This window comes from Ornithorhynchus anatinus, chromosome 14 (assembly GCF_004115215.2).
Source record: "Ornithorhynchus anatinus isolate Pmale09 chromosome 14, mOrnAna1.pri.v4, whole genome shotgun sequence".
NCBI classification, from domain to species: domain Eukaryota; kingdom Metazoa; phylum Chordata; class Mammalia; order Monotremata; family Ornithorhynchidae; genus Ornithorhynchus; species Ornithorhynchus anatinus.
In genome coordinates this window covers 43,337,987-43,352,062 of record NC_041741.1, presented here as the reverse complement: position 1 = coordinate 43,352,062, position 14,076 = coordinate 43,337,987, and the positions used below count along the sequence as shown (strand labels likewise).

General features: G+C 43.6%; 1 protein-coding gene across 13 annotated transcripts in view; it reads left to right on the top strand.

Moving 5' to 3' along the window:
* RBFOX2 (RNA binding fox-1 homolog 2) overlaps window positions 1-14,076 on the top strand; it is a 246,547-nt gene that overhangs the window by 208,956 nt on the left and 23,515 nt on the right. For 10 of the 13 annotated variants that reach the window (XM_029079218.1, XM_029079217.2, XM_029079215.2 and 7 more), the window contains 4 exons: window positions 2,802-2,894; window positions 5,783-5,843; window positions 10,887-10,940; window positions 11,072-11,164. In XM_029079218.1, the coding sequence (XP_028935051.1) occupies window positions 2,802-2,894; window positions 5,783-5,843; window positions 10,887-10,940; window positions 11,072-11,164 (301 nt within the window). The remainder of the gene's footprint in view (window positions 1-2,801; window positions 2,895-5,782; window positions 5,844-10,886; window positions 10,941-11,071; window positions 11,165-14,076) is intronic. The other 3 variants (XM_039914063.1, XM_039914062.1, XM_039914061.1) reach the window with 1 other exon arrangement.

Sequence of the window (14,076 nt, the reverse complement as noted above, 5' to 3'; positions counted from 1 at the left end):
CTTTGGAGTCAGAGCTCGTGAGTTCGAATCCCAGCTCTGCCACTTGTCGGCTGTGTGACTGTGGGCAAGTCACTTAACTTCTCTGTGCCTCAGTTCCCTCATCTGTAAAATGGGGATTAAGACTGTGAGCCCCATGTGGGACAACCTGATTCCCCTATGTCTACCCCAGCGCTTAGAACAGTGCTCGGCACATAGTAAGCGCTTAACAAATACCAACATTATTATTATTAAACAGACACATTCCCTGCCCACAGTGATTTTAAAGTCTAGGGAGCTTACAGTCTAGAGGGGACTGAATGAATGAATGAAAAACTTAGTGAAGGCATCTTGGAGAGAGGGCCTTCCCTGACTACTTTCCTCTTCTATTCTCTTCTACATCTCCCTTGCACTTGGATTTACTTCCTTTATTAACCCCTCTCTCAGCCCCATAGCACTTATGTATACATCTGTAATTATTTATTAATGTTAATGTTTGTCTCCCATCTAGGTTGTAAACACACCGTGGGCAGGGAATGTGTCTACCATCTCGGTTATATTGTGCTCTCCCAAGTGTGGGCAGGGATTGTCTCACTTTATTGCTGAATTGTACTTTCCAAGCGCTTAATACAGTGTTCTATACACAGTTTGTGCTCAATAAATACAATTGAGTGAAAGTGTCTAGTACAGTGCTCTACACACAAAAGGGCTCAATAATTATGATTAAGTTAAGCTGTTCGTAATGTAGAAATCTTTGTCGTTTTCTGGGGAGATGCTTCAGTGCCCTAGGAGGCTCTCTTTTCTATTGGAGCGTTTTTTGTTTCTATGGTAGAGGCCACTGTGGTGGTAGTTAATAAGCCAGATTTCTTCCCTTGGGGACTGGTTCAGAAGATTACCTCACCCATCCTCTGAATCATTCTATTACATTTTGGCAACAAACTTCATTAACGTTATAATTTACATCACCAACTTGCTTTAAGAAACCATATAGTAGCTTGACTCTTAACACAGTTTTGAGTTAAACAACCCTTGAATATTTTGCAGTCATGTCCAACAACTTGCTGAAGCAGAAATATCTGGACTCCAGTCTTTCTCCCCTGCAATGCCAGGCCAGTTTGAATGCTGAGCAGATTGTTCACTCTTTACATCCCAGCAACTCTCTCCTCAGGGCTATTTTTCCCCTTTAATTATTGTAAGGAAGAATGCAAGCAATATGAATAGCAGTATCAGCAGTGACAGAAGCCAGAGCAGAATCAGCAGTTAGGAAGGCAAAACTCCCAGTTGGTCCCCAGGCCGTTAAGGGAGTCAAGACAAATTAGGGCCAGACGAGGCCGTGGATATTCACGGGAGGTCAGGGGAGGATGATGCAGAATCCACCGTGAGACACAATTTTCAGGAACTTGCCAGGCCAGGAGGTGAATTGGAGGAAGAGAAAGCTCATCCTCTAAATGATAATAATAGCTATTATGGGCCTGGGGGTCAGGAGGACCTGGGTTCCAATTCTGACTCCACCACGTATCTATTCTGTGACCTTGGGCAAGTGACTTCCCTTCTCCGTACCTCAGTTCCCTCATCTGTAAAATGGAAATTGAGACTATGAGCTCCATGTGGGACAGGGACTTTGTCCAACTTGATTAGCTTATTTCTATCTCAGGGCTAAATACAGTGCCTGACAGAGTAAGCACTGAACAAATAGCATAAAAAGGGGCACAGGGAAGGGAACTGTGTCTGACCTGATTATATTGTATCTACCCAGTGCCTAGTACAGTGTCTAGGACATAGCAAGCACTTAACAAACACCACAGTTGTTATTGTTATTAGATGAGGAAGCAGGCACAGAGAGGTGAAGTGACTTGCCAGAGGTCCCACAGCAGGCAAGCCACAGAGCCAGAATTAGGACCCAGGCCCTCCCGGCCTCTGCTCTTTCTACTGGGCCACACTGCAGATCTAAATCCTCTAAAATTCGCAATAAAATTTTCCCAACTGTTTTCTGAAGTTCAGTTGAGTTTTAGCTTCTGAACTGCCCCCGGTCACCCATTTATTCTCTTTTCTCTCTAATCTTGGCAGTTTTGGTAAGATATATTGACGTGCCTTAAAGATATGCAGAAGTTGGAACCGTAGTTTTTTCAACACATCATCCAGGCATTAGTTTTTAAGCTCTGATTCCAGAATTCTCATTTTTCCTCAGGGATTAACAGTGAAATATGAAGCAGAACATAGTTTGGTTCACATGGTAGGCCGAGTTGATTCACTGAGGAGAAGAATTCTGAATTGACTAGCCCTCTGTGGATGACTTCATAGATTCGATGTAGAATTTACTGGGGGAGATTGAGCCGGGAATAGCAAATAGACTCTAAGCTCGTATTTATTTTGATTTTAAAAAAATCCTCTAGCACAATAAACGTGTGTTCAACATCATGGGAAGACAGATGTTATCGTTTGCACAGTAGCATTTGCGTGACTTGAAAACGGTCAAAGGTTTCTTGGTGGGCTTTTGCTGGCCTTTCCAACTACCAAACTCATTTATCGCGAAGACGATCGAACCGAGTAACTCCATCCTCTAATTTTGGTCTGGCCTCAATTGCTTTTTTATGATTATTGTTATTATATATTATTATTACTCTTTTTCTGATTATAAATCTTTATTCTTTTATCAGATTTAATTTTCTTTTATGATACATGCATGAATCAAAAATGTGACTCCAGGAGAGTATTGCTGAGTTGTGCTGATGTCGATTTCATACTGTGATATTTTTCTCTACCTAGAGATCAGTATTTCAATATAACGATGTGCATGTTTTCCCCCCTTCTCCCGCTGCATGCAGGGATTCGGGTTCGTAACTTTCGAGAATAGTGCTGATGCAGACAGGGCCAGGGAGAAATTACACGGCACCGTGGTAGAGGGCCGTAAAATCGAGGTGCATGTCTTCAATAATTCAATTTCTTCTTTATATTCTTTTTATATATATATTTTTTTTGTGTCTTGCCTCACTTATTTCACATTTGGAACCCCGTCTTGTGCGTGTGCGTGTGTGTGTTTGTGTCTCTGTGTCCTTCACCTTCCTGCACTGAAATGTATAAAAGTGACCTCCCTCCCCCGCCCCTTCCCAACACCCCTAGTTTTTTTTTTTTTGGTTGTTTTGGGATTCTCATTTTGCTTTATCGATTTTTTTTGTTTGTTTATTTCCCCGCCCTCTCCTCCAAAAATTTCACTCTTCTGCTGTCTTGATTTTCCTTTGCTTCAGTTTGCGAGGCTTCGAATTCCTGTTATCAGGCCTGAACATAACTAACTGGATAAAAGTACTGTCCGACTTCTAACTCTTGCGGCCCACGATGAAGCAGGGGGCCAGTCAGTATCCTCTCTTTCCTCAGAGGCCAGTTCTCCTCCATATGAGTGCGAGATAACAGGAAGGGGAGGAAATTCCATTGAGAGATGTGGGTGGGAGCAAGAGGTGGGGAACAAGAGCTCCATTCGGTCTCCTGAAATTTCTGGACCAAAAGTGAGATGAGAACAAAAAGGTTCAGTTTTGAAAGTTGAATGACCGAAGGCCCTCATTCTAAGGGCTGATGTTTGTGGCCAATTAATACTAATGTAACTCAGGCTACCACCTGGTGCTCACTAACTTTTTCTCTTCCACCATGGTGAAGGCTAACTGGCCCCTTCTCCCCCTTCCCATCTTAAAAAAAAAAGTATTAAATATTAAAAAGCCGCCGTTTGGAGTAAGATGTCTGCATATTTTGCTTTTTTTTTTTTTATTTCCCTTTTCAATGGTTTAGCGTTTAGGGCCCTTGACTTGACTCACTCTTTCCATGGTAACTATACACAATGCTGGCGATGGTACGAGTTGGCGGTAAGTGAAACAAAAAGCGCTAGAGAAGAAGCTTTTTTTTTTTTTAAAAAAAGAAATTAATTACAAAACAAAATTAAATAAGAAAGAAAAAATCCATCTGCCATCTCACATTAACACTACAAAATGTGATTTGACTTGTTTTCCCCCTCCTTTTCCCTCCTCCCCCCTTTTATTTTCAACGCTGTTGAATAATGCTGCCTGGATTTTGGATGTACATATCGTTGTGTAGCAGTCTGAGCTGTTTGATTACTGACTTCATGGTGATTTTCCCCTCGCACATCTTACTCAGAGTTACTGAACTCCAGTTTGGCTGGTTTTTTCAATGCACTCCCCACCCCCCTCCCTTCCTGTCCTTCCTTGCTCTCTTCCAAATTTCTCCTTTGTAGCTGTGATTGTTCTTTCATTTTCTCTCACCCACTTTCGCTCTTCTCCTCCCTTTGGCCCGCTGATTCTTGCACCTCTCTCCTCGTCATCCCTCCCGTTCTCTGACCCCCTTCTCCTTCTCTGGTTTTTTTTTTGTTTTGTTTTGTTTTGGTTGGTTGGTTGGTTTTTTTGGTTTTGTTTTCTCCCCCTGTGTCTCTGTTAAATGCAGCTGTTGGTCTTCTCTTTGCTGACTGGTGGTTTCTGATTGGTTCTGGCCATTTTTCCTTTAAGTGCTTGTGTTGCACTCTGCTGTAGCAGCTGATTTCAGGCTCTGGCTCCATCTTAACGGTTGTCTGTGAGACCCTCTCTCTCCTCCCTTTCCCCCTCCTCCTAAATTGTTTTTTTCTTTCTTTCATTTTATCTCTGTGTGTGTTTTTTTTTTAACTGCATGTTCTCAGTCTCATCATTGTTGTATCCCATTCTTTCTTTTTCAATGTGAAATGTTTATATGGTTTCCTGGGTCCAACTAGAGTAAATGTAGTTTCAAGCTCTCCTCTTCCTGGCACGGTTTCACCACTCGATAGATTCCAAAGGGCATTTTGCGTCTTCTGTAGTTTGGCTTCTATTTAACATGGGCCTTCTTGGCTCTCGGAGATCCATTTTGATCCGGTTAACCCAACATAATTTGGTTGAGCTCAGAGGCTTCACCCTCCTTGCAATAGCTTTTGAGGCTGCATCTGACACAGGGCTGCAGTATCTTGGCTTCCAAACCCCATTCATCCTTTCTTTATCAGCACCATCTCTGTAACACCCACTCGCTGTAGCACTGAGAATGCTTGAAATTATTCCAGCTCTGTAATGAGGGTGGAGGGCACCAAAAAATTAAGAGACGCCAACTCTATTTGTTTCTATCATACCCGCATTTTTTTTTCAAGCTAAGTGAATAGTTTAATGGATCTGGAAGATTTGAAGTAGACCTAAGGGCTTAAAGTCCTCCAAGTCCAAAGTTCTGTAGAACCATTAATTTGAAATCAGGAACTTTTGCAATCTGACCGTTTAACTGTTCTCTGCTGTTAGGCTGATGTGGTCAGAGGTGCTTTAAGGGGCAGCGATTTAATGAAGAGCTCTTAGAAATATTCTTCACGATAAAAATATTCTTCCACCCACGTCTTTCCACTTCTCTCCCTGAATTGCAGAGCATCTTCAGCCCCAACAGGTCTCAGAAAACTTTAGCAAATTTATGCCCTTTTGAGTGGTTTCTACCCACTGGTGCTCTGGGCATTTCTAAACAGAGTCAGAGAAACTACACCCTACTCTTGTTGGCCTTCTTGTTTAATGAATAATTTAATTGAAATGTTACACTTAGATGTACTGCTTTACTATTATTATTATCATTATTATTATTATTACCATTTTAATATTTTAAATGGAAAAATCTTGTAGTTGTAATTCATATTTTATATTTTTACCAAAAAGCACTTTGCTTTTTTGGCTAAGTAATGTAACACCGGAGGAGATGTCTTCATTTTCCCTAACGTGGCTCGTTTCCTTCCCCCCCACGACCTCCGCCCCGTCCTCCTTTTTCCACTTAGGTGAATAATGCCACAGCACGTGTGATGACTAATAAGAAGATGGTGACGCCATATGCAAACGGTAAGAGTCTTTGCAGGAGCAGAAAAACGGTTGGGGTAGAGAGGAATCAGTTTCATAGGCCAACATTTGGCCTTCTCATGGCTTCTCAAATAGGTCTCGATTCCCCTGGAGTTTGGCTTTTGTTCACTTAATGCTGTCTCTTCTTTTCTCTCCACACTCCCAAGGGGACCTAGCTAGATCTCATGCTTCTGAGGGCCAGGATGGTGGTGGGGGGGCCCTCATTTTTGGTTCATGACCTTCTTAGGTACGGATGTGGGCAAGCAGGCCAAGAGTGTCCCAGCTTGAGGGCAGTTAAGCAAAAACCCTCCCCTCATGCCTGCTGTTGGTCCCCAGTGGCCATTTTTTTCCTGTGAGTAGTTCCATTCCTTTGTGTCTCCCACAAGTCTCCATCCAGCAGCCCTGGCTTCTCTCCCACTTCTCCCCATTTCTTATTCAGGCAGGGCAGGTCCTGAATTTAGCAGATGGGGAATTACCGGCGTGGCTGAAGCAGCCTTTCCATCTCTTCATTAGAACCCATTACCACTTCCCACAAGACAGGATCTGGAGGGGATAATCCTAGATTTTCAGTGCCACCGTTACATGAAAAACTTCTTTTCTTGGCAATTGGGCACCATTTAATTGCCCTGCAGTTTCTTTAAAATGCTCCTTGTTGGGTGGAAATTTTGTCTTTCGGCAAACGCGGATACAGCTCTTACTTCACTTTAAATTGACTACAGCTAGCAATGCATTTCCTAATAATGCAGGAAGAGTAATGTTAGAGCGTGTGGTTATTGTTGAAGAGTGTGAGTTTATGAGATAGTAACTTTTGAATTAGGTAAATAGCAGAGATGTATAATTACCCTGAGCAATCCACAAAGCGTACATGAAGAAATGTAAAGGATTACCTAGCCCAGCTAGGCAAATTGGCTAAAACTTTTTGTAGGTCTATAAATTATACAATATATGCTTAAATTGTAGGCCTATAAATGCCCTGCCCCCACCGGTTTTTGCAATAGCTGTCCTCATTCCCACCTCCTTAACAACATGGCATAGTGAGTAGAGTGCAGGCCTGGGAGTCAGAAGGACCTGGGTCCGCCACTTAATTGCTGCGTGAATTTGGGCAAGTCACCCCACTTCTCTGGGCCTCAGTTACCTCATCTTTAAAATGGGGGTTGAGACTGTGAACCCCCCTATGGGACAAGGACTGTGTCCAACTCGATTTGCTTGTGTCCACCCCAACGCTTAGTAGAGTGCCTGGCACATACTATCATTATTAACATTACTGCTCCTTATTTACAATTTTAAGAAAATATATTTAAGCAGTTGCACTCAGGTTGCCTCCACAAATAAAATGGTTCTGAAAAACCTAATCAAGATCAGACCATCAAGGAGGTAGAGGACACTAAATTTTCTCGAGGCCTGGACAGGTACTGTTTAGTTCTCTTTTTTTCGGCCAGTTTAGCCTGCCATACAGCGCAGTGGGAGAGACTTGGTTTGTTGTGTGCTTTTACCCTGGGACAGAACAATGAGGAAGCATCCCTCAGAGCCCAGGGTTGGAGTTAACATTGTCCTCTCAAAGTGTCCTCCTTTTCCCATTTCTGAAAAACGATTAGGGGGACATCCTTAATCGACCACAGAAACACCTTAGAAATGGGTAAACCGGGGTGAGATCCTTAAGGCGTAAAAGCCACGTGACTCTCTCTAAGACTAAGGGGATGAAGCTAGGTGGGGTTACCATGGAAAGGGGGAGATCTAGTGTGATGCTTCAGTTAGTCGCATTTATTGAGCGCTTACCGGGTGCAGAGCACTGAAATAAACGCTTGGGAGAGGTCAGTATGACAGAGTTGGTACTCAAGTTCTCTGTCCACAAGCTAACAGGGGAGACAGTCATTAAAGTAAATTATGGATGGGTATATTATAAGTTCTTTGCTGCTCAGGGTGGGGTGAATAAATGGTTCAAATTCAAGTGCAAGGCTAAAGCAGAAGGGAGAGGGAGGAGGGGAAATGAGAGCTTAGTCAAAGAAAGACTCTTGGAAGAGATGGGATTTTAATAAGGCTTTGAAGGTGGGGAAAGCAGTGGTCTGTCAGTTACTCACACCATGAAAATGAAGGTTTTGTTTGGCGAAGTTGCTCATCTTCAAGGTTTCCCTCCCCTAGCTGCCTTCTCTCCTCTCTTGTTTGGAGCCAGTGGAAAGTAGAATGTTAACTTTTCCTAGCAAAAAGATGGGCTGATTAGAAAGAGTAGATCTTGATGCAGCTTTCACTAGTAAGGTTCCAATTTGTCCAGTGACTTCTATGTAAACGCTCAACTGTGTAACCGTTAGTGGAGTGTTCAAGTCAAGACTTGTGTTAGTGCTTGAACATAATGATTGGTAAAGGCAAGACCTTACAAATAAATGCTGTGGTGTCCATATGGGTAGGGAATCTGCAAATGATGAGACTGAAGCTTCCCGGTCCCAGTGGTAAGACGTTTGTGAAATGAGGCATTGATGTTAAGAGAGTTTGGTGCAGTTGTGTGTTGCAGAAGTGGTCCCGCTCTGCCACTTGTCTGCTGTGTGGCCTTGGGCAAGTTGCTTAACTTCGGCGCCTCAGTTTCCTCATCTGCAAAATGAGGAGTCATTAACTGTGCTCTCTGATTTAGACCGGGATCTTCTTGTGGGATTTGATTATATTTTTTTAATGGTATTTGTTAAGCGCTTACTATGTGCCAAGCACTGCTTTAAGTGCTGATTTTTATCTAGCCCTATGCTGAGAAGCAGCTTGGCCCAGTGGATGGAGCTCGGGCGTCAGAAGGACCTGGCTCTCATCCCGGCTCTGAACCTTATCAGCTGTGTGACCTTGAGAAAAGACACTTAACTTCTCCCTGCCTCAGTTCCCTCATCTGTAAAATGGGACAGTCGTATTTTTTGAGCGCTTACTCTGTGCAGATGACTGTACTAAGCACTTGAAAAGTACATTTCAGCAGTAAAGAGGAACAATCCCTGCCCACACCGGGCTTAGAGTCTATTGGGGGGAGACAGGCATCAAAACAAATAAACAGGCATCAATATAAATAAATAGAATTATAGATGTATACACATCAAAACAAGTAAATTCAATTATAGATATGTACATATGTACACATATATACAGGAGTGCTCTGGGGTGGGGAGAGGAAAGTAGAGCAAAGGGAACAAACTGGGGCAATGGGAGGGGAAGGAAAGCTGAGGAAAAGGGAGGCTTAGTCTGGGAAGGCCTCTGGGTTAGTTGAGCCTTCAGTAGGGCTTTGAAGGGGGAAAGTGTGATTGCTTGGTGGATTTGAGGAGGGAGGGATTAAAACTGTGAGCCCCTTATGGGAGATGGACTGTGTCCAACCCGATTAACTTGTATCTACTCTAGTGCTTAGTACGGTGCCTGGCACATAATAAGCGCTTTAACAAACTCTCTCTCTCTAGTGTCTGTCTCTCTCTCTGTAATATATTTATCTATATTCTTCATAGTCTATATGTAGAGAAGCAGCGTGGCCTAGTGGCAAGACCACGGGCTTGGGAATCAGAGAATGTGGGTTCTAATTCTGGCTCCGCCACTTCTCTGCTGTGTGACCTTGGGCAAGTCACTTAACTTCTCTGTGCTTCAGTTAACTCATCTGTAAAATGGGGATTAAGACTGAGCCCCACGTGGGACAACCTGATTACTTTGTATCTATCGCAGCGCTTAGAACAGTGCTTGGCACATAATAAGCACTTAACAAACACCATCATTATTATTATATATAGTATCTCTGTAAAGAGAGAATTTGAGACATAGAAATTGCCTACCTATCTATATAATAATAATGTTGGTATTTGTTAAGCGCTTACTATGTGCAGAGCACTGTTCTAAGCGCTGGGGAAGATACAGAGTCATCAGGTTGTCGAACGTGAGGCTCACAGTTAATCCCCATTTTACAGATGAAGTAACTGAGGCACAGAGAAGTGAAGTGACTTGCCCACAGTCACACAGCTGACAAGTGGCAGAGCCGGGAGTCGAACCCATGACCTCTGACTCCCAAGCCTGGGCTCTTTCCACTGAGCCACGCTGCTTCTCTAAATAGAAGCTGTGTGTATATATATAGACTATACAGACTGTGAGAGAGATATTATGTATAGATTGTATATACATTATATATTTATGTAATATATGGAGAGAGTCCAGCATTTAATACAGTGCTTGACAAATAGTAAGCACTTAGCTCCAATTATCAGTATTATTATTAAGTTTTAGAACCATGTAGAACATGCCCGCAGCGAGCTCTGATCAAGAAATGAAAGAGTGGATACTTTTCCAGTTCTTGTCAGGCCCCCCACCCCAGTCTGGTCAGTGTCTGGAGCCCCCTAGGCTAAAAATAGCTCAGGTCAGACCAGCCGAAGCCAGAGATATGCTGTGTCTGCACATAGGCCTCGGGGCCGTTTGGCCAGAGAATTCTCTTGATCCTCAATTGCTGGACAAATTAATATGCAAGCAAGTCTTAGGGCCTCATTGTCACTTGGGAGGAAATGGAAAAACTCAGTTGGAACTTCTACATTAGGGGAGCACACTTTTCAACTTTTGCAGTTACGTTCAAGTTGCTTAACTGGAGCAGTTTCATTTTATTTACTTTTAGTGACTTCTCTGCAGATCTTAGTTCTTGTCTGAGAGGGAAGATCACATGATTTGTACCTGTACTCGAATGATGCAGGTGGAATTAGAAACCAGGGCCATTCAAGAGCAAACAGAATAATGAAAGCACTTGACATTTCCTTAGGGCACTGGGGTTAGCTGTAAAACGCTGACAGCAGGCAGCTTAGTGTAACTTGGGTTTTGGTGTATTACAGCAGATAGCCCGGTGGATTGCCTCTGGTCTTTCCTTCGGCAATCCATATTCCTTTTCTGTCATTATTACCCTCTCTCTAAATCTTAGCATCCTCTGGGAAATAGGCCAGCTGCCAAAACAAAAGCCCCGGGGAATTATCAGACCGACTGTATGACGTAAAATGCTGATTTCCTCTCATTTCCTCCTTCCGAGTTCCCTTTTCAGTGCTCTCACTGCCGACTTTGCCATTTCAGGTTGGAAGTTAAGCCCGGTGGTTGGAGCGGTGTATGGCCCTGAGTTATATGCAGGTAGGATTTAAGATGACTCTCCCGTCTGTTGCCATTTAACTTCAGCGAGGTTTGTTGTTTCTCGGTGTGTGTTTTCTTTATAACTGTGTCTTGCTCTTTTTTTGTTTATCCTTCATCATAAATGAAATCAGCATCCAGCTTTCAAGCAGATGTCTCGCTAGGCAATGAAGCTGCGGTGCCCCTCTCAGGAAGGGGTGGTATTAACACTTACATTCCTCTAATCAGTAAGTAGCCCCATTGACTTGAATATTGCTGTTGTGCTGTTAGTTTTCTTTTTTTCTCTTGGCTGTCCTCCAAAGGGAAGGAGTGTAGCCTAGTGGAAAGAGCCTGGGGGTCAGACCTCTGCCATTCATTGGCTGCGTGTCCTCGGGCAAGTCACTTAACTTCTCTGGGCCCTGGTTTGCTCATCTGTAAAATGGGGATTAAGTCTGTGAGACTGTAAGCTCGTTGTGAGCAAGGAATGCATCTGGTTGTCGTTATATTGTACTCTCCCAAGCGCGCAGTACAGTGCTCTGAACAGAGTAAACGCTCAATAAATATGATTGACATGGACAGTGTCCAACCTGATTAGCTTGACTCTACCCCAGTGTTTAGTACAGAGCCTGGTACATAATAAGGTCTTAACAAATATTTAATTGAGATTTTTTTAAAAAAGCAGAAGCACTCTTCTCAGCAGTCCACACCACCTGCTTCCATACTTTGCCCATTGCCGGAGGTGTCCTGACCAAATAGTAAAAAAGGCCAGAGAACAAGCAGTGGTTGCTGGGAGATGGTGTCTGTTTGAGCAGGTTGGAGGGGACTGTGAGGGGTCATTCCCTCTTGGACACTTGTAAATCCAGGGCGAAGCATGGACTTGCCCTGTGCATCCATCTTGTTAAAATGGTGAGCCGGCTGCCACCCTCCAAATGGCAATAGCTTTAAAGCCCATTTTGTTTAAATTCTCGGATAGCAATGGCCTCCTTTAGGTACCTGTTGCCTTCTCTCGTTATTGTGTGATTGGGACTCTCCTTTCATTTTCCCTTAGCTAGCTTCTTCCACCATGAGGCAGAATAAAACAGGGCCCAATATATGCAGAACGAACGACACGAGAGGCGGCATGACCCAGCGGAAGCTGTGTGACACTGGGCAAGGCACATTGCTTCTCTGGGCCTCAGTTTCCTCATCAGAATTGGAGATTAATACCTGTTCTTCCCCCCAAAACACACAAAGACTGTGAGCACCGTGTGGGACAGGGACTGTATCCAACGAGATTATCTTGCATCTACCCCTGTGCTTAGTACACCGCTTATTTCATAACAAAATTTCAGTATTATTGTTAATAATGATTGGGCAAGGTTCCTGGAAGATTTCTCAATACGTTGACACCTTGAGAAATGTCTACCTCTGGAAGGAGTGGGTGAGTGGAGAGGGGTCATCTTTAAACAGACCCTGGGGAAGAGAAAGGGTGTCTGCTCTGTGATCTTGGGCAAGTTATTCAACTTCTCTCGGCCTCAGTTACCTCACTGGTAAAATGGAGATTAAGACTATGAGTCCCATGTGGGGACATGGACTATGTCCAACCTGATTAGCTTGTATAATATTAATAATAATAAAAAATGGTATTTGTTAAGCAATTGCTATGTGCCAAGCACTGTTTTAAGCACTGGGGTAGATACAGGATAATCAGGTTGTTCCACATGAGGCTCACAGACTTAATCCCCATTTTAAAGATGAAGTAACTGGAGTACAGAGAAGTTAAGTGATTTGCCCAAAGTCACACAGCTGACAAGTGGTGGATCCAGGATTAGAACCCATGACCGTCCCATGACGGACTCTCAAGTCCATGCTCTTTCCACTAAGCAGTGCTGTAGAACAGTTTCTGGCACATAGTAGGGCTTAATCAGTCATATTTATTCAGTGCTCACTCTGTGCAGGGCATTGTACCAGGAGCTTGGGGAAGTACAAACATCAATATAACACACATTCCCTGCCCACAGTGATCTTTCAGTCTGGAGGACAAGCTTAGGAAAAAAAAAATTCCAGAAGGCAGAGTCAGGACTCTGACCCGTCCCCTCCTGCACCAAACATTGGTATTTCTTGAATGTTCACCTTGCGCAGAGCACTGAACTAAGCACTTGGGAGAGTACACTGAGATACAGTAGGTCGATGCTGGCCAGGACCACAAGGACTTCACCAGGCTGATCGGGGAGACCGACGTTAAAATAAATTATAGCTGGATAGGTCCATAAGAGGATTTGTCAACTTTAAACCATGTTAAAGCTGTTTGGAGATAGGTGCAGTAGAGAGCAGTTCCGGTGATTGATGATAGTAGTTATTTATTACAGTTCGCATAGGTAAAAAGGAAAAATCGCAGCCCAGTTACAGAGCTCATTCCCAGCTCCATCTGGAGAGTCTCCAAAAACCGGGGGTGTGAGCAGATGTCTGTGTTCTGTGACTCCTCTAACCCATTCGCCTGGAGGTTAATGCTAGAAAGGGAGGATTTGTGAAGAATAATCAACCCATCAGTGGTATTTATAGAGCACCTATCATGTGCAGAGCACTGGACTAAGCACTTGGAAGAGTCTAACCAACAGAATCAGCAGACGGGTTCCCTGCTCATAATGAGCTTCCAGTCTAGAGATAGTGTTTCTTCATTCAATCATGTTTATTGAGCGCTTACTGTGAGCAAAGGACTGAACTGAGCGCTTGGGAGAGTATAATATGATAATATAACAGACCCATTCCCTGCCCACAGCAAGCTTACAGTACAGAGGGAGAGACAGACATCAATACAAATATAAATTAAATAAATTACAGAAACATGCATGTTCCGTAGAGCACAGGCCTGGAAGTCAGAAGGTCCTGGGATCTCATCCCGCCTCTGCCATGTGTCTGCTGTGTGACCGTGGGCAAGTCACTTCGCTTCTCTGGATCTAGGTTACCGCATCTGCAAAATGGAGATTAACAGTGTGAGCCCTTTGTGGGACAGGGACTGTGTCCAACCTGACTTCCTCGTATCTACCCCAGTGCTTAGAACCATGCTTGGCACAAAGCGCTTAGCAAGTACCATTATCCAACATTTAGTACAGTGCCTGGTATTATTATTATCCTACGTCAGGAACACATCGGGCATGGGAGTGGGGGCCAGGAAAGGGCG